A 24,639-nucleotide genomic window follows, 5' to 3' on the forward strand; every position below is an offset into this window, starting at 1 on the left:
ATCCACCTAGAAAGAAAGACTAAAAGAAAGAAAGATCTGTTCAATGCATCTGCACAAAAGTCTCTGTTCAAACACTGTATGTTCATTTTAACAGTCAATTGTCTCTAATGTACAATGAAACAACAACAAAAATGAGTTTGTTATTATTTATTTTTTTCACATTTGAAATGACAATGATCTCAATGTAATTCAAATACATTGTATATATGAACATGATCAACATCTTTCAAATAAATACTGGTATACATTTCGTAACTTAAACATCCACATCACTACTAAATATTGTTCTAATGGCTACTTATGTATCAGATTCTATTCAAAAAAGAGCAATGCAAATGTTATAAGTCTAAGAATAGAAAAGGACAGTTAGTAATATAATGCACCTGCATGGTTAATCATTGTATTTTTTTTATCATTTTGAGACCAATCTGATAAAAATACATTGTACATATCACAAATGTATCATGTGTCCAAGATTACCCACAAGAATCTTACAACACTAGATCTTACTTTCTGGTCTGGTAAGTTTAACATCAGGCTTCAGTTTTATAAAGGTGTGTATTAATGAACCTATAAGATCCTGATAGGTCTTTAAAGAAGAAAGAATAGAGCATTTTCAGATCCTTGTAAGCAAAATTTGGACACCATATTATAATAAGATTGTTAGATTGTGATAAACTATAGAGTGGTGGATTAGAAAAAAGAAGAAGGGGATAGGAGTATGAGTTTAATACCAATACAATAATAAGAACTATCATTGAAAATAACAGATGTGCTATTCTTAAATATTTAGGCAGTGGAGTTTCCCAATAGGGGTAATGATTTAGGGGTATAGATTGGATGCTAAGATATACATAAATTTCAAATCAAATAAAGTTTGGTCTTATTTTTTTCTTTCCATCTTTATTTAGCTTATAAATCCATAATTAATTTGCCAAACAGGTACCAAGTTACAAAATGGTCCAATTCAAATTCAAATGTAAAGTGACAAATTCAAATTAAAAAAAAAAAATCCTTCTCACGTATATATAAGACTAAATTTAGTTTCTTGATGAATTTAAAGCTGAAGAGTAGATAAAGACTTAAAAGAAAAAGAGCAAAATTAATCAGATTTAAAATATAGGAGATATTCTGAATGACAGCTTCATTGCAATCCATTAATGTATTGTATTAACCAATTACTGCCACATCAAATATAATAGTACAAGAATCTGAACCCTTATATAATGCCATGGATTGTTGTATCAAAATATATAAAGAAATTCTTAGTTGCATTGAAACTTTAGATGAAAAGCTTAAAATTACAACAAATGGCAGTGCTGATCTTGTGTATATCGATTTGATAAAAAAAAACACATAATTAAATACAGAATAGAATAAAAATGTTCAACTTATATAAGGGCTGTTCCAAAATTTATCACCCTTTAGGAGAAGAAGCAATAAAAACATTCTAATATGTGGGGGGTTGCATTTCACTAAGATTTTTTTAAAGAATTATAGTCGAAATGAATGATTTATTCAATGGATGATCAGGTCTTTAGAAAAACCTCCCATTCCCTCATGCATTTAATTCTGTAAAAGTCCTTAAATAATAATGGATATTTACAGTCAAATGGCACAATACATATGTTAAGTTGCATGTGACAGAAAAGGCCATTTTTATGCATTTTAAACATTTTTAAATATCCAGGAGATAATACACACTGAGTTTAAGCTTTCTAGAATGAAAAGCATGAAATTAGAGCTTCAAAAAACTATGAAACTCTGAAGCATGTTAATTAACCTTCACCAGCATTTTTGCAGCATTATTTATTCTGTTGATGTTCTTTTATATAGAATAAACAACATGATACTGAACTATTAGATTAATTCATATGTTAAAGAATTTGTAAGAAATTGAAATATACATTTCACAATAAGCATGTTTACAAATAAACATTGATAAATGAGAATGTACATAAGTGTTCAATAATAAAAATAAAGACTTGAATTTTGTCTTTGGAGTAAGTGTAATGCCTTGGGAAGATTAGAAAACTATTAACCATGTCATTGTATTATCAATCAGATGGAAATATGCGGGAAAAGGATGCAGCCAAAATTTTGTATTTACTGAGACAAAGAGCTGAGGTGGATATGAATACTGTGGGTTCATAAACATTATATTCCAAAATTTCTTAAATCAGAAATTGTTTTATAATTCTCAAAATCATGTGTTTTAATTTTCTAATTAGTGCTATTATGCCAGTGTAATCAATTATTATTCAGGTTTTAATTACATAAATGAACAAAATTGTAAAGGTAGAGGAAATGTCTAGACCAGAAAGAACAAAAGGTTTTGAATGCTACTTAAAACAAAGATCTATCTAACTGTTTATCATGGTCATTTGAAAAAAAAAATGTTATGTTTTTTTTTAATTTTAAAAGTTACTTACTTATTCTCTGTAATCATAATTTATTCATGATAAATTGATAATGTTTCAAGATGTCCTAATCAAAGATAAACGAAAACGAAAAAAAAACTTTTTTCTTATTTTTCATTAGACCATCAAGCCAAGGATCTTTATCTATTTAAATCATATAAAGCATGAACTCCATAAATGTTTTTTAGTATATACGATTTTATCTGCATGACAATTTCAATGTAAACATGATGGATCTAATTAAACAAGGAATAAATATCACACCTTTTAAAGCGACACCAAACCTCATGCTTCACATGATAAAGACTCTAAAGTTATGGTAGTCAGATAAATTCTGTCATTTCTTCTTTATGTTATGTGCAGATGCCTTTATTTCCTGGCACTGCAGCTCTGTGTTAAGTCAAATGAATTATGGAAGTCAGATATCTACACCTAATTTTTAGTGGGCTTTTTTTCATTATTAACTTGATTCATAATTTATAACTTGTCATCAATAAAATCATTCATATCATATGATTTGTTTGTCGAGTCATTATTTACTGTAAATTCAGAAATTATTGTGTGCATTTATTATTGCAATTTTGTCATTTTAGACTAAAACGTGATTTTTATTTTTTGGATTTTGAGACAAATCCTGTTTTAATTCATATATTATATTTTAAAATGCCAGTTTAAGTTATTGTTTACAACTCTGTCAGATTTTGTAGCAATAATAAAAACCTCGCAATAATTTCTGAATTTATAGTATTCAATTTAAAGATTTTTAACAGTACTATGTTTAAACTATTGAGTATTTCAGTAAAATGGAAAAAACAATACTAATAGCACTTTATAACAGTACATATCTATATAATATACATATATCACCAGTATTATAAAAATCACAAAATAAATCAAAATAAATTAAGACTGTCAGTTAACAGTCACTAACAAACATTGAAAGCACTCTCCTATAACCATGGTATCACAATCAACAAGCTAAAGGATCACAAAACATGAAAACAACATGTTAATTCACCATTTTGGCAAATTCAATAACATTATTTCTTTAAAGTTAATAGCATTGCTATTCACAATAACAATTGATAATTCGAATCATAATCGTCTGTACAACAGTACAGTCAATCTGCACATTAGTACAGTCAATCTGCACATTAGTAGTCAATCTGCACAATAGTACAGTCAATCTGCACATTAGTACAGTCAATCTGCACATTCGCACAGTCAAACTGTACAACAGTACATCAATAGTCAGACTGTCCAACTGTACAACAGTACTTAATATGTGAAGCAGTACAATCAAACTGTTCAACTGTACAACAATACAGTCAATTTGTACAACAGTACAGTCAATCTGTCTTACTGTACAGCAGAACAGACAATCTGCAAACCAATACAATCAAACTGTCGGATTGTACATGTATAACAATACATGCAATCTACAAATTATAACAGTCAAACTGTCTAACTGTACAGCAGTACAATCAATCTGTTCAAACAATACAGTCAAACTGTCGGATTGTACATGTATAACAATACAGGCAATCTACAAATTATAACATTCAAACTGTCTAACTGTACAGCAGTACAGTCAATCTGTTCAACAATACAGTCAAACTGTATAGTTAGACACATGATCATTCATAATTAAACAAAAAGCAGCAAGCTGAGACATCAACATTTTCAGATAACAGTGATCATAAATATTCATGATTACTACACTTCGTATAATTTGTTCATAGTCAAACTTCCGCCATCTTTGAAAGTGAGGATACAGGTTTTCGTTTACAACTCTTCTTCCACAAACACTATCAAAACCAGTTGAATTACACATTTTTTTTCTTTTCAGGAAACGTCACCAAATACACTTTGTACGAGTTCCGGTAAAGTTAATTGTGGGGTAAATTCTAGCGGCTCAACTTCAGCCTGGTTTGTTCGATCTCTAATCTGGTTCCACTGTTGTAAGACATTATGATAATGTTCAGCCATGGCGTAATTTTTTATTGTTCGATAAAGTCGTAATAGTCCTCTGTAATCATATTCTAAACCACTGTAACCATCTCCAAATAGATGTTTTCCTGTGAAAGCAATACTTTGATGTGAATATTTTGTTAAATTGTGTTATTATACAGAACTATATTGTTTAAAACACAATGAAGCTGAAAGAATTTAAAGAATGAATGAGGACTGTGATTCAGCAAACAGACAGGGACATTTAAGGATGTACTTAGGTGAGGTATTGGAATTTGTGTCAAATGTTCGGACTCCTTGGTGTTTTTCCATTTAATATACAATGTAAAATATTTTGCCCCATAACACATATTTATTTTTTCATATAAGACTAAATAGCTCATGAAAAGTCATTTACCAAAAAATTAGAAGATTCTTGATTTTTTTCTCTTTTGTTTGAGACCCAAATAATATCAATGCAAATATTAAGTAAAAGTTCGAGTCAGCCTTTTCCCACCATATTTTAGATTTGAAATATCTCGAAAAGGAGGTCCATGACCTGTCAATATTTTTAGCTTATCTTTATCATTAATTGATGCTCTACCAGCCTATTGTATCAATTTCAAATTCTTAAATTATTAATTTTCAACTAACCTCACCTTAGCACATCCTTAAGGTTTTCATCTCACACAATTTACAATAACACTCAATTTTGGTTAACTTCTTCTGTTAACTGTTTCAAAATGTGCTTTGTCTAAACATATGCCTTTTGGTGTTTCTTTGATACATGATGTGGCTTTGTACTTAAACATCCCATCATTGTGCTTTTGTAAAACATTTTTGTATTCTCGTCTTTCATTTTTGCTTATGCGCTTTGTCTATTTGCCTTTTTATGTTTCTTTGATAAACATATGACATGGCTCTGTACTAATACATCCTTTCATTATGATAATATACCATGGTAAATTTGTGTATTGTTGTCTTTAATTTTTTGGCTAATATGCTTGGTCTATATGCCATTTTGTATTTTTTTTGTTACATATTTACTTGCTTTTATAGTGATTAAAGCTTTTGATTTTGACATTTGATTTTTCATCACAGCTTCGTATTTTTGTGATTTTAAAAACATACATGGGACCCAGGGAAGACACTTCAAAATCTCAAATATGAGAGAGTATAATCTTTGTTTTTTTGTATGTTTTTTAATTTTAGTTTCTTGTGTATAATTCAGAGTTTAGTATGACGTCCATTATCAGTGTACCAGTATACATATTTTTTAGGGGCCAGCTGAAGGATGCCTAGGGGTGCGGGCGCTACATTGAAGACCTATTGGTGGCCTTCGGCTGTTGTCTGCTCTATTTAAGTGAAATTTTAATATGCCTCCATAGGTGGTTACCACATTTTTCTAGTGCCTTTCCTTGGGCTACAGGTGTAATACCACCAAATCATGGTACGTCACATCCGGTTGCATACGAAAGTAGGTCAAAAAAAATATTCCCTTGAATTTGACCGTTTTAGGTAATTAATCCTACATTTTATTGCAGTAAAACTATTTCTGTGTCATAAACATATGTCTTGGGTATTTCAAAACACCATTATTTTTTATTTGTGATTTCTATAGAAAATTTTGTAATCTTGAGGTTACATGGTGACTAAACCTTGTACACAGATAGAATAAGGGGAGAAATTTGATTGGTTAACTTCCAATGATGGTTATTTTCTTATATGCAATGAAATGTTATGTGAAACTTTTTCTATAGAACTGGACAGGATCAAACTTTACTCATGCCAAGTATTTCTTTATTTGAAACAAAGATAAATTCTGCACAATTTTTTGAAAAGTACAAATTTAACAAAGACTAATAGGGGAAAATCAATGGTGGTATTACACCTACATATGCATGTATGTCTAAATGGAACAGCCTTACCAATTAATCCGTCAAAGAGTACAAATTTGTTTTTACTAACCTATAGCTATGGATCTAAGATAAAGTTTCTCAGCTTCGTCATATTTCTCCATATCATAGTTATATAAAGAGGCTAAATGTCCTATTGATAATGCTACTTCATAATCATCAGAACCTAAAATTCTCTCTTTGATCTCTATTGCTTTTAAATGCATTTCTTCTGCTTCCTACAGAATGAGACAAAAATCATTACAATAAAATAAACTGAAAATCATTAAAATTTATCTGAAATCACCTCAATCAAGGTTTCATTTTCAAATAACTTATAATAATAAAAATAAGTCCAGTTACTTTGAAAAATATTCAAGAATGAAAAAAAAAAATATTCTATTTAAAGCGTTTCCCATGAATCGGTTGTTTTTAATTCAATATGTCCAATTTTAATGTAATTTAGCAGTCTTAATTTTCTTATTCAAATTGTTTCACATTTGTCATTCTTTGCTTTTTATAGCCGATTATACTGAATGGGCTTTGCTCATTGTTGAAGCCTGTATGGTAAGCTATACTTGTTATTTCTCTGTCATTTGGTCTCTTGACAAGAGTTGTATTGATCATTGGAAACCATACCACATCTTTTTTTATTAATAATTGTTGTATGGCATAAGCACTGTTCACATTTTTGAAATCCTGAACTGTGTCATCAAAGTAACTTGAGTTCTTAATTACATTTTAGTTGTGCTGATCCAGTATTAAACACAATCAGGGCATTAGAGGTACTTTTTTTTTAATCCAAACTGCCCAGCCCATACACTAACCATGTTAAATTTTTTCTTATAATTGTTACAAAATTATTTTGAATATGCAACACTCAAAACCTCATTGATTTGTATGCCTCTCATCCTTCCCACCAGGATAAATTGTAGAACAGCCTGCATAAGTTTACAGGAATACAACCTATATATACTACTGTAAATTCAGAAATTATTTCAATGTTTTTATTATTGCGAAAAATGTGACAGGGTTTTAATTGCAATATTTTAAACTCACATTTTGAAATATTTTACATGAATAAAAAAGGATTTTTCTCAATATTGCAAAGATATAAAATCGCAGTTGATTCTTAAATTACAAAATCGCAATAATGAGTGCACACAATAATTTCTGAATTTACAGTATCCTAAAACAATCCAGTTTACCATAGTTCAAATCAGACCTATTTTTTTCATACAGACTTACAGTATATCTTCTCATAGACTGATACAGTCTACCTAAGTTCCCATAATGTTTAGCAGTTTGAACATTATTTTCACCAAATGCTTTTTTGGCGAGAGCAAGGGACTGTAAATGTAAGTCTTGTGCTTCCTGTAAGTATCTGTCCTCGTCTTCCTTATCATGGCTGTCTATTGCTATTTCTTCTAAGATTAAAGCTAAAAACACAAAATTTAATTATTATGTTATTGCAATTAAGGTGGTACCCAACACCTTAACTAAAATTAATTTGGCTTGTTTAATTTTCATATTCACTTTGACCCTTTGACAAAAATATAAAAATTTCAAAACATTTGAACCAACTGTTTTATCAGAAAAAATTCACTGGTTATATAGCAGTTTGAAAAACACTTGTTTTGATCATCAAGAAGCTTCATATTCCCTAAACAACACAACGTAATTAAAACCTTTAACTGATTTTATAAAGTTATCTCCCTGTAGCAAGGTGTAGTGTTAGGTACAAGAGAGAATATGAATAAGTGAATTTGTGAGCTACTGTTTACTAGTAATACCCCTGCCCTTCTAAAAGTATATAGAAACAGGAAGTTGATGAGTGATAAATCTGAATATACATAACTCAGTATATCTGACTTGTTAAACCCTAAAACCAAATGTCGGAAATCCTTAAAATGTAGTTCCTGAGAAAGATGGGAAGAAATATATTCATAGGACAGACTGACAAACTGACAGCTGGACTGATGGATGGACAGATGAACTGACCGATGGATAGATGAACTGACAGATGGACAAATGTACAGACAGAGGTAAAACAATTTACCCCATCATTTTTAAAGTGGGGGTATAAAAAGATAAGATAATTAAATACTATAGATGGCGCGAGAAAAGACATATCATTAGAAAGCATGATTTATTTATTAGCTGCAATTAACTTTTACTAGCCTCTAATGACTATGCATACTTTTTTACAACACTATGTCAGTTCTTTTTGTCCCTAATCTTTTTGTAAAATAGTGTATTCTTTTTGGTTCATTTTGTCAAACCAATGAGTAAAGCCTATTCAACAAATTTTCTATCTTATAAGACGATACCAACAGCTTTTATAATGACATACCTTTGACTCTTTTCGATGATGAAAGCAGTAAGTGATCTTCAGGTAAAATTAATCCTAAGATGTCAATAGCCATTTCAGCATGCTCTCTGTAAATTGAAAATCAAATAGTTATAGACACTGATACATCTGTTTTGCTATTAATTACGTTGTTAATTCCCTTGTTTCAATAGTTTTCACATTTTTCATTTCAAGGCCTTTTATAGCAGACTATCCAGAATGGGTTGTTTAAGGCTGTACAGTTACTTTTATCCTGCGATTGGGTGACTTATCATTACATTTACAGCCCCACATATATCACTAGTCTGTATTTGTATAGTATAAAGATATACACGTTCATTGAAAGATAGTACAAAAGTCCTTTTCTTCTGCAACGTCCCTTGTTTGGGATAAGGCCCTCATTTTTCAGTTCTAGAATAACATGATATAGTTTCAAAGCTCCACCCACTGTTTGCCTACTTTGAGTATTGCTACTCATAAGTGTTGTATGAACTTTCATGACCTCAGAATGTGTATTGCACACAAATTCCAATGACTTATTTACAATCTGGTGAATGTTCAAGTCTTAGATCTGCAAACCACTTTCTTCTCACTAACAAAAATGAACAGCAAGATTAACTCCATTATATATGGCACCAATCATTAAGTTCACATCTTGAATGTGTACATTTGTTTCGCGCAAAATCTACCACCATGCAACAATGTCAAAATTCAGTAAATGTCGCAGTCAGTTTGAAACTCTGAAGCGTAGGACATCATACACTTTTTCTGAAATCTGACAGTGTTTTGATATTTCTTTCAACTGTTGAAATTAGTTGTCACATGTTGTAATAAATATATAATAACTTTGCATGTAGTATTATTGCTGACCATGCAAGAATCTTCTTAGCATATCAGTCATAGCCTATTAAATTTTTGTTTTAAAGATTTTACTATGCAGTCCTCAACGGTAAAATAAACAAAAACTTATACATTTTAAATCGTAAAAAAATGCTATTGATGCGAGTTTTTAAGTCTTTCAAAGCAAAAACAATGTACATAATTGATTGCAGGATAAATTCATTAACTGCTAACAACGATGATAGTCCGTGGGAAGGGGACGATAAATGGCTGACCTGTATTAAAAGAGAGTCATATCTCTTGCACTTTAAAGACACCCTTGTAGATTTCGAAAAAGAGTAGGCTAATGCCGCTACAAGGCAGCACTCGCACCCGCAAAGTGGAAAGGGATTAATAAAAGTTGCAAAACTTGTTTCCCAATCCACTATAAATAAACATGTTTAAACTAAAATTCACATTATTTGAACTAAAATAGTTGCCTTATTGACAATCATACCTTATCTCTTATTTTTTTATTGGTAAAACATTGGTTGACAAAATCTTGTATTACAACATGATTAACAAGTATGTGTTCCCAGTACACAGATGCCCCACTCACACTATCATTTTCTATGTTCAGGTTGATTGGACTTCAATTTCATCAAAAACTGCCTCGACCAAAAACTTTAACCTGAAACCTGGACAGACGAACGAACAAACGAACGCACAGACCAGAAAACATAATGCCCCTCTGCTATTGTAGGTGGGGCATAATAAATTACCTAGCATCTCTAAATTTCCCTGAACTATATTCTGCTACATATGATGAGTAGGCTAAATCTTCATGTGCTACAGCTACAAACAGATTCTTTCCTCCAAATACCAACATTCGTATGTCTAATGCAATCTACAGCAGAAATACATATAAAATATCAACAATCTTAGAAATGATGAAATAATTTATGACAATCTGAAAAAAAACTTGAATGATTCTTTCACCACAGAAAATTCATTCTCCAATGGTTCTACTTCAAAAATACAAAATATCTGTCACATTAAATTCAGATGATTAGCCAACTTCTACAAAGATACAGACAAAGTTGTCCACTTGTATTTTTGTCTATCTGATGAGTTAAGCCTTTTTCAACTGATTTTTATAGTTGGTACTTATGTTGTACTGTTATACCACTGTCCCAGGTTAGGGGAGGGTTGGGATCCCGCTAACATGTTTAACCCCGCCACATTATTTATGTATGTGCCTGTCCCAAGTCAGGAGCCTGTAAATTCAGTGGTTGTTGTTTGTTTATGTGTTACATATATGTTTTTCGTTCATTTTAAAAAAAAAAACATAAATAAGGGCTTTAGTTTTCTTGTTTGAATTGTTTTACATTGTCTTATCGGGTCCTTTTAAAGCTGACTAGGCAGTATGGGCTTTGCTCATTTTTGAAGGCCGTACGGTGACCTATAGTTGTTAATTTCTGTGTCATTTTGGTCTTTTGTGGATAGTTGTCTCATTGGCAATCTTACCACATCTTCTTTTTTATATTGTTCCTCACAAAGTGAAAATATGTGCAATGATAATTTAATTTTATATAAGTCTTCTCACAATCTCATTGTCAGGGTCTTGTTCAGATTGATATTGAGTTTTTTAATTTTAAGCTACAATATAATCAAAGCCTGTAAGGCTGTAAAAGCAATTGCTGCCATGTTTATGTTTTGGGGACTTTTTTTTCATCCACATATATTTAAGAATTAAACATGACAGGAGTGTTGTCTAGTGAGAATTAAGAAGGTTTTAACTTTATATCAATTAAAGACTTTAGCAGAAAGTCATTTTTAATATGTTTTATATTTCACAAGGAGACAACACGTTTACCAGGCTAAAGTTGGTGTCAAATATACATGTGCTGAAACATATAACTCCAAGAGAAATTATAATGGATTATCCCCTAGTAGTGTTTGTAACTGGGCAATAATTCCCTTTATTGATTTAATTTTCATAATTAATTTAAATTTAACACTTCAGTAAAAACATTTCAACTTTCCAGACGCAAATGTTGAAAAACGGGAAAGAAACAAAATATTTTACAAGACATAAACATGTAAAAAATAAATATGTATTTCAGCTGACTAAAAATATTTTCATAATGTTACTTTGTCATCATTTCTTAAAAACTAAGTCCCAAACATTATTGCTCAGTTGATATGTGTCATCCTCATGCGGTACGAGATAACTATAATTCTCGTGCAATCCCGAAAAGAGGGGCCATCACAGACAAACATGACATTAAATCGTAATTAAACGAACAAGAACAAACAGCTCTAAGTTGTTTTGATATTTATCCAATTTTCAGGAAACATTGTGAAAATGATCTTCAATATTTCGAAAACATGTGAAATAAAATAGCAAACACGGTGGACCGTCGAGGGTCAACAAACGTAGTAGACTCGTCCATTGGAAAGACGAGGATAATGGTTTTATCATTTGTCATGCATACCCAGTTTTGAATATGATATCCAAAAAGGATGTACTTTTTTTAATCTATGAAACTAGAAAATTCCAAATTGTAAATATCTCTTCATCTGGACTTAATTGGCATCTATCACGTTTGGACGGGTCCATTTCATTAGTAAGGTGATCGATTAAATCTTACGGAGTTATGACAAAAAAGGAAAACAAACTTATCGTTATGTGTTTTTAACAAGGGTTTCGTTCCTCTAAATTATTTGCGCAAACAAATCAACAAAATAGGTCAGTTAACTTTGTCTATTTTTAGATTACAGGTAATCATTTGACACTACGTATAACCTGATAACCTGTGTAGTGATTTTGATTTTACGATAAATTTATGAATGAATGACAATTTTATGAATGAACAAGAGCACCTGACCTCTTTCTTAAAAAAACACCAATTAAACATATAAAACCGTCAATACTAAATCAACAACTGAAATGATTCCATATTTTGTTGAAACATCGTACGAACGGAAAACGGAATCGCAGGTATAAAAATGCATTTTTTTCACTCGGACGTCTATGTTTTTTGATAGTCAAACGGTTGTCCCCCTAAATACAAAAATACATCTACAAGAACGTATGCTGAAACTTCTTAAATCCACTAACGTTTTTTAAAAGTTTCAAGCTATGTATTGCATTAGAAAACATACATTGGTGTTTAAGAATGACAGACCAGGAGCCTGTTTAACAAAATACTATGGCTTGATCTGGGCGGAGTCTCTGATCTGGGTCACAAAGATGGCCATACGCGACGGCATGAAAGCAATTGCTTTAAAAACAATAGATCAGGGTCAAATAAATATCAATTGCTTTATATTCCACACAAAAAAGTTAAAAGGCTCAATAAACCTCTACCTTCCCAACTATCTCAGCCTCATACAAATGTGTTGATATCTTATGTACATTGTCAATTGTTTATTCGGAATACTAACACAAAGGTTGCTGGTTTTATTCCCGTTCGGGATGAAAATTTTAGGAACTCAATTTTTGGCTCTCCCTTGACACAATTTGCGAGTATGGTCTTGAGGAAAAGATGATAGTCTGTGGGAAGGGGACGATAAATGGTTGACCTGTGTTAAGAGAGAGCCATATCTCTTGCACATTAAAGAAATCCTTGTAGATTTCCAAAAAGAGTAGGCTAATGCAGCTACAAGGCAGCATTCGCACCCGCAAAGTGAAAAGGGATTAACATAAGTTGCAAAACTTGTTTCCCAATCCACTGTAAACAAATATGTTTAAATAAATTGTTTATTAACCTATTCTTACCTGGTAAACTTTGACAGCAGATGTAATAGAGTCTACATTTAATAAATAGAAACCATAATCAAGTAAGGCATCAGCATATGTGGGATGGCGAATACCAAACTTCTCTCTAAAAAAATAATCACACTGTTAATTCATTATTTAATCAAATTATCCAATATCGCTACTAATATATAATTAGACATTCAGTATATTCTAGAAAAATTGATTTACATTTTATATTCTTCTTTGTTTTGTCACTATCAAATTTCTTAGTTAAAAGTTCACATGAATTGGGACATGTGAACTATGATTCAAGTTGAGGTAACCACTTCATTGAAAAACAACCATAACAAAATACTTTAATCTAAAATAGGCTATATAATCATAGATTGAACAGAATGACATACCGACAAAACACTCATGTCAAGTCAAGGTTGTTTAAAATCACCCTGGTCCATAACATACACTTGTAATGTCAAGAAACCTAATTTACTATTGTTGAAGAAATCTTTCAGTTGCAGTCTCCTAGTTCAGATGAAGAGCAAATGTAAAATGACTCCTATGCAGTGTTGGATTATTGTGAAAGTGTAACAAATACATGACTTTTTGTGTGTTTATATAATATCTATGTTAAAAAAAAAAAAAAAGTTTTCTTTTATATAGATTAAACCCTTTGGTTTTACAGTTTGAATGGTTTTACACTAGTAATTTGGGGGCCCTTTATAGCTTGTTGTTCGATGTGAGCCAAGGCTCTGTATTGAAGGCCGTACATTGACCTATATGGTTTACTTTTATAAATTGTAACATTGGCACTCATACCACATCTTATTTTATCTATTAACTTTCAAATATTTCAGTTCAAGCATCACAGAAGGGACACTCATTGTCCAATTCACATTTTGTGCAATAAAATGAATACTGTTTATGTTAATTTCTCATACCTTGCAAAAAGCACTGCATGCTTGATCAACGTTTCTGCTCTAATGAATTCACGCTTTACAACACATGCCTAAATGAGAAAAAGAATCATATACATGTCATATGTAAGAAAGAGTAATAAATTGCATAGTTGAGTGCAGCTTGATACAACCACAGAGGTCCAACCAAACAGTTTGGGCAAAAAAAGAAACAATATTCACACTTGAATTTAGATTGTATTTAAATAATTGACACATAATAGGTTTCTGACACAGAATAATTGTAGTCAAAGAACTTAAAATTGGTTATATGATTTAAATTCATATTCAATGTTTTGATTTTTGCTTTTTGTGGTCATATAAAATGTGCTTACATTTCTAGTGTCATTACAAAACAATTCTCATCAAATTTTTCTACTGAATTCACAAAAATGCACAATCTATGATGATATATCAACTTATCTTAAATAATTAAGTCAATAAGGTTGTGTCATGGGTAAATTATGAACAATGAAAGTGGTTTTAATTACTAACAGAAACCTCTCCCGTCAATATATATATGACTTTAATAAGTTGTTGTTTGAAGTTTCACAGTTTCTTCAATAAGTTTGCATTTTGTTAGAAATAAAATAATCACCTTTGAACATTGTCTCAATACACTGACTAGGGTCTGAAAATAAAACACATTGAGAGATATCATTATTCAAGGATTGAATGCTTCCTGAAAAAAATGTATTAGCTTACGGTATAAACCTATCAGCCATGTTCACAGTGTTCACTCATTTTGTTACACTGAGCTTCAATCTTTAAAAAAAGTTTTTATTGGTATATTTACCTGTATATTGATTTTTCACAAGTAAATTAAAACTATACTAAATATTACACATAGGTACTTTAATGCTACTATAATATGACAAAACCTTGTTTTTTGCATTGCACAAGGTAATTATGTTTTTCTATGACTAAATGAAGTCTTTAAACTATTAAAATCCATTGGATGTTTTAATGTGTGCTGATTGATATTTTATGCTTAAATTATTTGTTGTTATAAGCTTTGAAAAACTGTAAGAATTCTCAGATCTGTACTCAATGTCTTTTTGTTGGTAGGGATGAGGGATGGATATATAATATGACATGACCAGTCTTAATTTTTTGTTCGATTAAGATTTTTTTGTACAGATCTGATGAGTTAAGCCTTTTTTGACTAATCTTTATAGTTTGTTGACCTGTAAAATGACTTTTAGTAAATTTAAATATCTACTTACTTTACATGGAAGCACTGGTGACAATTCATGGACAGCAAGCCTGCAGTATTTCATTGCCTTAAATATATTTATCAAATTTTTATTACAGTTACAAATATGACAAAGTTCTAGAAAAAAAATATCAACTAATGATTTAATTCTCAGATGGCAAAATTTTTTGAAATATGATTTTTATTATCAATCACATCTTTTATCATATCAATTCTTATAAGTGAATTGTTGTATTCAAAACATATACTGGGTTATTTTTCGTTTTTTTTATAATGCATTCATTCTATACGGTCTGATTGTAAAACAGAGAAAACCTATGTTTCAATAAAGAAGTTGACAAAGATATCCACTCAAAAATGTAATCTATCAATACATCAATACCCATGTCTGTGAGAGGATGCAAAACTCACAAAAAGTGAAGTGTCTAATAGTGTAAATTTTAGCAGATAGAACTAGATTTCATTGAGATGGGAGCCATCTCTTTGGGCCCCGCTGTCAATAATGTGGGGTAAATAAGTTGTATGGATAATCTGATATGAAGCATTATTTGGAAGTTATTACATAGTCTCACATGTGATTTCAATCTAAGATTTTAAGTTAAAACTGATAAATATTCTCAACTTACTTTCATAGTATAATAGTGATATGACTGCATGATGTGAACTCATTGTTGACTACTCTAAGGTGACTTCTGGATATATGGATTGATGTTTGAACAATGTTTAAAGATGCTGCCCAATTGATATTTGTCACATATTTTTAGAATTATGCCTTCAATATATTATGACCCACCAAGTATAAAGTATGAAATATTAACGGTTCTCGAGAGGTAAAGCGGACACAATTTGTTAAGAACAACGAACGGATGGACAGACCAACGGACTGACCTTTGACCTAGGATGCATACATTATGACACATTTAATATATATGTTAAGTTGAAAATGTTTGTCAGGTATAAAGTATGAAATAATAACAGCTGTCCTCTCAAAATATAGTGTGGATCAAATTTGTTAGCGATGGACAGACCAACAGACAGACAGACCTTTGACCTAGGAAGTGGTACATACATCATGACACACCCTCTGGTGTTGGTTAAAATGGATGTCAAGTATAATATTTGAAATCATAATGGTTCTCAAGATATAGAGCGGACACAATCTTCACAACAGAACACAGGGTTGTCAACTGAAACCAAAGTTTTTTTGACGTTGACCTTTGACCTAGGAAGTTGTACATACATCATGACACGCCCTCTGGTGGTGGTTAAAATGGATGACAAGTATAAACTTTGAAATCATAACGGTTATCTAGATATGGAGCGGACACGATCTTCACCACAGGACACGGGGTTGTCAACTGAAACCAAAGGTTTTGACCTTGACCTTTGACCTAGGAAGTTGTACATACATCATGACACACCCTTGGGTGTTGGTTAATAATCATGTTAAGTATTAAGTATAAAATCATAACGGTTATCTAGATATGGAGCGGACACGATCTTCACCAAAGAACACATGGTTGTCAACTGAAACCAAAGTTTTTGACCTTGACCTTTGACCTAGGAAGTTGTACATACATCATGACACACCCTCTGGTGGTGGTTAATATACATGTAAAGTATAAAGTATGAAATCATTATGGTTCTCTAGATATGGAGCGGACACGAAAGTGTTACGGACGGACGGACAGACGGACGGACAGACGGACGGACAGACGGACGGACAGACGGACAGACGGACGGACGGACGGACGGACAGACTGATCACTATAGGGTGACCCGCCTTTTCGGCGGGGCCCTAATTATATAACAATGATTTACAGGACGTGACTGATTTTAAGTTTCTGGTTCTAGAGGATATCTGTTTATTTTATATATAATATTTCAATAAATAAAAACAGTCTAAGTATTCCGCTGTACAAGAATTCCATTTATGAAATTGTAAAGTAAAGTAAAAAAAAAATGACTGACACACTAATGATGACTTTTGTGTACAGTGAAGATACAGCAGCTGTTGTACATGGTTCTTACCTTCGTGACATGACCCCAAAAGTATGAAATTTTCCCCTTTTTTCAATTATCCAGAGATTTATAGTGCATCATTCAATTTATTTAATGACTGTAACACTTTTAATTCTCATTGTAGCTGAGAACATACCTCATTATACTGACTTTCAGCAAATAATAGAGCACAACATTCTGTATAATAAGCTGCAGTATTGACCTTGACCCCCTGACTGGTGACCTTCTGTAAGATCTGGGAGGCTTGGTGACTAGTACTGTTGGCTTCTGTGTATTTGCAGTTAGCATTCTGTACATGCAATAATCTGTAAAATCAAAAATCAAAAATCAAATTCCTAAAACTTTACTTAAACAGTTTTTAGTTTTCCTCTGGCTGACTGAATAAAGTTGGCAAGCAATTAATTGTAGTCTGTCACATCAAGTATTTTCTATCATAAAGAAAAAAGAATAACCAGTATTTTTTTAAGTACCTACAATGCCTACAAACTCAAAAAATGTGAACTGGAGACAATAATTTCTTTTTCTAGGATTACCAGTTTCTATCTTCTACATGATTTTATAATTCCACATCTTCTTATTTTTACATATAAATGCACCATTTTAGTTAATAAAATTTAGAATGGAAATAGGGGATGTGCCAAAGAGACAACAACACGACCATAGAGCAGACAACAGCAGATGGCCACCAACAGGTGTTCTATGTTAAGTTTTCCTAACCATGAGAACAATGTCCTTAATCAAATTCAATACCCTAAACAAACTTCAATGTAATTGATCAATTTCAATGTCATAAATCATCATCAATGTTCTAAATCAACATCAATGTCATAAATCAACATCAATGTCTTATAAAAGAGGGACGAAAGATACCAAAGGGACAGTCAAACTCATAAATCTAAAAAAAACTGACAACACCATGGCTAAAAATGAAAAAGACAAACAGAAAAACAATAGTACACATGACACAACATAGAAAACTAAAGAATAAACAACACGAACCCCACCAAAAACTAGGGGTATATAAGATACTCACTTGACACAACATTCTAATGCTCTACACTGACTAGATATTGATGGTTCTGTTTGTGCTAGATCTAAACAGACCCTGTAGACTTTCTCAGCAGCAGAAAACCATCCTGCATCTCCTAAAAATCCACCTGTATGATACAAAGAAAAATATCTTAAGTTTACAATACAATCAAAACAAATATGCATCTGTTTCCCTCGGTTTTAGTTTGTGACCCTGATTTTGTTTTTTGTCATTGGATTTATGAGTTTTGAACAGCGGTGTACTACTGTTGCCTTTATTTACTGTAATTTCTGAAATAATATGTACATTTATCATTTATATTACAATGTAACATTTTTCAGATCTATATAAACATCCTCATAATTTCTGAGTTAACTGTATTTCTTTTGATAGTTTGTGTCATGAGGTTGTTGTCTCATAATTATTGATATATCTTCACTTATATTTGTCAGGGGCGTTTCCAGCCATTTTAACAGGGGGGTTTAAACCCAGGACAAAGGAGGGTTCCAGCTATATGTCCCCATTCAAATGCATTGATCGTTCAAAAAAAGGTGGGGGTTCCAACCCCTGGACCCCCACACCTGGATCCGCCACTGTTTGTATCAAACAAAATATACCAAAATTGATATATACCTTCAGCTCTTGTAAACACAACTGCTTTTAAATTTTCCATTTCAAAACATGATATGGTCCTTTAATTTGACTGAACATTACCCTTAACTATGTTATACATATTAGATACTTTTCCATTCAAGCTATATTTCATACATCAATATTATCATGTAAGATTATCCTGACTATCATTTTGACTATGAAATATCTGATATCGGTATATAAATAAATAATACAACTTTGACCTGTTCATTTTCATTTATTCATTGTTAGACAGGAAGACGATCATAGCTGTCTGTGCCAAACTGTTTTAGAGTTTGTCTGACAAAAAACAAATTTGACCTTTTCCATGATATTTTCAAATAATTTAATTTTGGATGTAAGGTATCTCCTGATTGGCTGATGTTATTTTGTTATGAGCCCATAGACATAATTCAGTCATGTGACTGTGACGTCATCAATGTTTTTCCATGGTTTTCTACGGTTTAAAATGGAATTTAGAATTAAATTATAAGAAATGACTGTAATATTTTTTCTGTCGATTCGAAATAACATAAAAAATTTGGTGCACACTGTTAAATAACCCCCTATGCACGTTATTCAGTGTGCACCAAATTTTTTATGTTATTTCTTCATAGACAGAAAAAATATTACAGTCATTCCTTGAATAAAAAAATCTGAAAATTCTTGTCTGACAGATACACTGCCAGTGTAATAAGTATTTACCTAGAGATAACCCTAGCTGAATGGCCTTTTCTTTTGAGGACTCATCATTGCAAGTTCCTGTAGAGAACTGACCAGAAAATGCATCTGCTAATATATTGGACACCCTTACACCATGGTCCATCAAGGCTTGGAAACAGTGGTGGAGAAGGTGTCTTCAAACAAACACAAAAGTCATCAATTATTACAAAATACATATTTTAAAAGTCTTTAGAATGCAAATTATTTGAAGTTGTCTTTTTACAGTGAGATATGCTACAATGTATATAGACATAATTTTTAATTTTAGACTAATGTTAAAAACAACTTCGATCTCCTAAATATATTCTGTTTTTTTGTTTTAAAGGATTTCTGTCTCTGACAAACACAAAATCTTATATTTCTTTTTTTTTTCATGAAGGAAGCACATGTGAATATTTAGATTATAAAATGTTAATAAAAAATTCTAAAAATTTCAGAAAATATGCAAAGATCAACATGCATGGCTGGATTTCATAATGAACTGATTTTTGTCGAGCCTTCGACTTTAGTCGAAAAAGCGAGACTAAGCGATCCTACTTTCCGTCGTCGTCGGTGTCGTCGGCGGCGGCGTCCACAAATATTCACTCTGTGGTTAAAGTTTTTGAAATTTTAATAACTTTCCTAAACTATACTGGATTTCTACCAAACTTGGACAGAAGCTTGTTTATGATCATAAGATAGTATCCAGAAGTAAATTTTGTAAAAATAAAATTCCATTTTTTCCGTATTTTACTTATAAATGGACTTAGTTTTTTCTGCGGGGAAACATTTCATTCACTCTGTGGTTAAAGTTTTTAGAATTTTTATAACTTTCTTAAACTATCCTTGGTTTGTACCAAACTTGGACAGAAGCTTGTTTATGATTATAAGATAGTATCCAAAGTAAATTTTGTAAAAATTAAATTCCATTTTTTCCGTATTTTACTTATAAATGGACTTAGTTTTTTTCTGCGGGGAAACATTACATTCACTCTGTGGTTAAAGTTTTTAGAATTTTTATAACTTTCTTAAACTATCCTTGGTTTGTACAAAACTTGGACAGAAGCTTGTTTATGATCATAAGATAGCATCCAGAAGTAAATTTTGTAAAAAAAAAAATCCATTTTTTCTTTATTTACTTTTAAATGGACTTAGTTTTTCTGTGGGGAAACATTACATTCACTCTGTGGTTAAAGTTTTTCGAATTTTAATAACTTTCTTAAACTATCCTTGGTTTGTACCAACCTTGGACAGAAGCTTATTTATGATCATAAGATAGTATCCAGAAGTAAATTTTGTAAAAAGATAACTCCATTTTTTCTGTATTTTACTTTTAAATGGACTTAGATTTTCTTCCAGTTAATATTTTCATACTGTCTGCAGTTAAAGTTTTCAAAACATTTATTAGATTCATTAACTATCCTTGATTTTTACCAAACTTGGACAGAAGCTTCTTACAATCAAAAGATAGTATCAAGAGGAATGTTTTTATTGATTTTTTTCCTAATTTTTGTTGAGCCTGTGATTTACAGCAAAAGTAGGCGAGACACTGGGTTCCGCGGAACCCTTACAAATTTTCTAGTCACATTATTTTTTTAACAACAAAAATAGCATGAGAATAAAAATATCCATTTCAATAACAATGCACATCTATTAAAAGACAAAATAAAAAAAAAGTGCATACATACATGTATAGTAAAACTTTATTAAAATATACATGTCTAATTTCTAAATTCTTACCTTTTGTCATTAACATTTAAAACCTTCAGGAAAGTATCCAACTCTGAAAATTCCATACCAAGTTGACACAATCTTCCTTGATTATACAACTACAGAAAATACATAAATACTAGTTATTAATATAAGAATATACTAAAAGATGCCCATGAAATCGCAGTGCAATTTTCAAGTGTTTACTGCAACAACTGCACTTTCTTTTCATTTTTCGTTGTTCATGTATTTTGAGGTACAAAATGTACGTAGACTGAGCATGAGCAACCATATAAGAAAGACACTGATTGATAACGGTCTGTTACTTTTAGAAGTTTTTCCGAAAAAAATATCTTTTCTATGGAAAAAAGATTATTCCAAAGCCAAATTTTGAAAGTATAAAACACTACATTGATGTGTTATACATCACAAATATTTTTTCGACAACTTTGTATGGTTTCAGAGGAGTTGTGGCTCAATGAAATCAGTCTTTTTCTTTAGTAAGATGTGTTCAATGAACTGTTTATACTGTACATGTACATCAAGTATATAAAACATTTAAGTCTGAAAATAAGGGTCATGCAAAATGTTCTCTGCATTGACATACCTTTTGAAACATTTTTAACTATATAAGTATACCTATCTATACATTCTTCAAACACGTCTGCTGATTTTATTGTTCTTTGTTTGTTATTAGCATGATTAAAATTTAGTATATAAAATAGTCAAACTGATTTTCACATTTTGTTCTTATTGTTATGTTTATCTTTTTAATACTGGTTAATGAAATCATTAGTGTGTATTGGCTGGTCATTATCGCATATGATACGATTTTGACATGCCTATATATAGCTAATGAATATGCATGACTATAGATAAGATCAGCACGTGTAGCCATAGACTGAGAGTTGTAGATTTGTAGCATAAATGTATAGATGTAGTTTTAAGAATAGAAAATAGTTACAAAAATATAGTTGACAGTATTTTCAAATCCTAAATTTAAAATGTTGAAAACTAAGCTCTTCTAAGAAAAAATCACCCATTGATCCTGCATAATTCAAATGAGCTGATTTTTTTGCCAAAAATAAATGAGGAACTAGTTGAATATGTGTCTAGATGAAAGGTTTATTCAATTATTGATTAACTTAAACCAGCATTTCAATCCCAATAAGGTGTTTTTATGCATGTTTAAGTGCAATTTTTCAATTTGTATTGGAATCTCATGAAAATGACTAAATTGTAAAAATATGAATTATTTGAAAATTGAAAAAAAAATTTCCAGTTATAAAAGTCCCTGTGTTTATTTTTCACCCCCTTGACTCCATAATGACGCCTTTTGACACCTGTGTTGTACTTCAGTTGAAACAACTACAAAATGTCTGCACCAGACCTACTTAAACTTCTACTTATATTTTCAGTATGCAAGTGACCTTAGCGTGACCCTTCTCGTAAAAATCCTGTGATCACAATACACATGAATCTGTGTTTAAAATAAACTATTATCTGATTGAACATGTTATAGATGTGCTCAGTAACAATGCTTCTTAGTTGATTGTTTACTATAAGGTGACAATCAGTAAACTACTGCTTAAAACACAGCAATTAATTAGCATGATTAGCTGCCATTTTTATCATTACAGACAGAGAGAAAAAAAAATTGACAATTTTATGATAAATTAGAGACAAAAATGATAAAATCTTGCACAGAAGACTAAGAGTGCATTTGTTTCTAACCTAAACCGTAAACGATGTTAACGATTACGCGCGTAGTCGTTTAATCCATTTGTTTCTTACATTTTTTTATCAACGTTGACATCATTCACATAAACGATGTACGCACAAAATAGTCGCGTAGTCGTTGAAATTTCGGGTTAGAAACAAATGCACTCTGAGTTTATGATATATACATGCATTGGTTCAATAATTGGTTAAACATTATTTTTCACCAGTCACTTGTTTTATATATATATATGACTTTAAAATAAGGAATGTAATTTTTTTGTTTATGGACATTTTTACAAGCAGTTTTTGTTGACCCGTACACACAATTACCAGGACTGGTTTATCTCTTACAGAGAAACACATACAACATGTATAGATCTCAAGAAGTTGTGTTTTATGAATGAGTCACACAGGTTGACCTGAGGTCAATTGTTGAATTGAATAATCAATTTTTATGGTGTCTTATTAACTTAAAGATTGTGACATCTGAATTTATGTTCAATCTTCTATTTAGACGTAATTTGTACGATTTCCTTTGAATAATTGTGTGACATCGCACTGTCATGACTGTCATTAGTATTCATGGGCATGTCGATTGACCAATTCAACAAACAATTCTTACTCACCAGCTCACTAACTTACTCTGTTACTGAGACATAATTACATTAACATTGTGACATTGTAAAGGCAGGAATATCTAAAACTCAAATAAATGAATAGAACCAATATATTAAAACCACTATCTTTTTCATTATTGACATTAATGATTTCACTTACTGAAAATGATTTTTTTGTCTGACATTTAAGGGGGAGGGGGACTTTGTTAGAATAAAATTCGATACTTATTGGAGAGATACAAGTCTACGAAAGTAACTGACAGGTGCTTGCTACAATAGAGAGGGTAATTTGCCATCGCATGGAACAATGAAGTGTCTGTGATATAACATGTGAATAAAAATGAAACGTAAACAAACTCCGAAAAGTGCACAGAAAGAAATTACAGATACGGCACAATGAATCAACCTTGTAATAAACATCGAATTGGACACTTTCAGGCAAAGTCTTGACATCTCTCCTGTGTCTATAATATGAAGCGACGGTGGCAGACACGGCTGTATTGTACAAAGAATCGGGAACCCAGTCAAGCTGAGCCGAAGCAGACGCCATATTGAATGGCAAATAATTTACTGCGACATCTGGAGGTTGGAGTTGTCGTTCTTTAACCTAAGTTTTTTTCAAAGAAAAAAATGGATTTTGTCTTACTATACAAATCCTCAGTGGCGGATCCAGAAGGGGGGTTCCGGGGGTGCGCACCCCCCTTTATTTTTGCCGATCAATGCATTTGTATCGGGACATATGTTTTGCACCCCCCCCCTTTTGCCCTGGGTTAGCACCCCCCCTTTCGAAAATTCCTGCATCCGCCCCTGAATCCTTGGTGTCAAGGATTTGTA

The 24,639-nt window shown here is 31.5% G+C and overlaps 1 protein-coding gene across 1 annotated transcript; it reads right to left on the bottom strand.

The window, feature by feature from the left end:
* Positions 1-134: 134 nt before the first annotated feature.
* On the bottom strand, positions 135-24,368 carry LOC134680785 (amyloid protein-binding protein 2-like). The gene is made up of 14 exons (XM_063540016.1): positions 24,212-24,368; positions 21,497-21,585; positions 19,760-19,911; positions 18,425-18,548; positions 17,528-17,696; positions 15,380-15,436; positions 14,752-14,784; positions 14,139-14,206; positions 13,219-13,324; positions 10,217-10,341; positions 8,619-8,704; positions 7,514-7,704; positions 6,339-6,504; positions 135-4,498 (listed from the first exon to the last, which is right to left on the bottom strand). The coding sequence occupies exons 1-14, from the start codon at positions 24,353-24,355 to the stop codon at positions 4,266-4,268; spliced, it is 1,743 nt and encodes a 580-aa protein (XP_063396086.1). The 5' UTR covers positions 24,356-24,368; the 3' UTR covers positions 135-4,265.
* Between the last annotated feature and the right edge of the window lie 271 nt (positions 24,369-24,639).

This window comes from Mytilus trossulus, chromosome 8, assembly GCF_036588685.1.
Source record: "Mytilus trossulus isolate FHL-02 chromosome 8, PNRI_Mtr1.1.1.hap1, whole genome shotgun sequence".
In the NCBI taxonomy this organism is placed as follows: Eukaryota; Metazoa; Mollusca; class Bivalvia; order Mytilida; family Mytilidae; genus Mytilus; species Mytilus trossulus.

Bases quoted from the DNA above. Each gene is read 5' to 3' on its own strand.
- LOC134680785 (XM_063540016.1), bottom strand. From the start codon at position 24,355: ATGGCGTCTGCTTCGGCTCAGCTTGACTGGGTTCCCGATTCTTTGTAC. The intron at 15,437-17,527 runs GTATGTTCTCAG...AATATATTTAAG, and splicing joins CTGAAAGTCAGTATAATGAG to GCAATGAAATACTGCAGGCT. The intron at 8,705-10,216 runs GTAATTTATTAT...TTCAATTTACAG, and splicing joins GGGAAATTTAGAGATGCTAG to AGAGCATGCTGAAATGGCTA.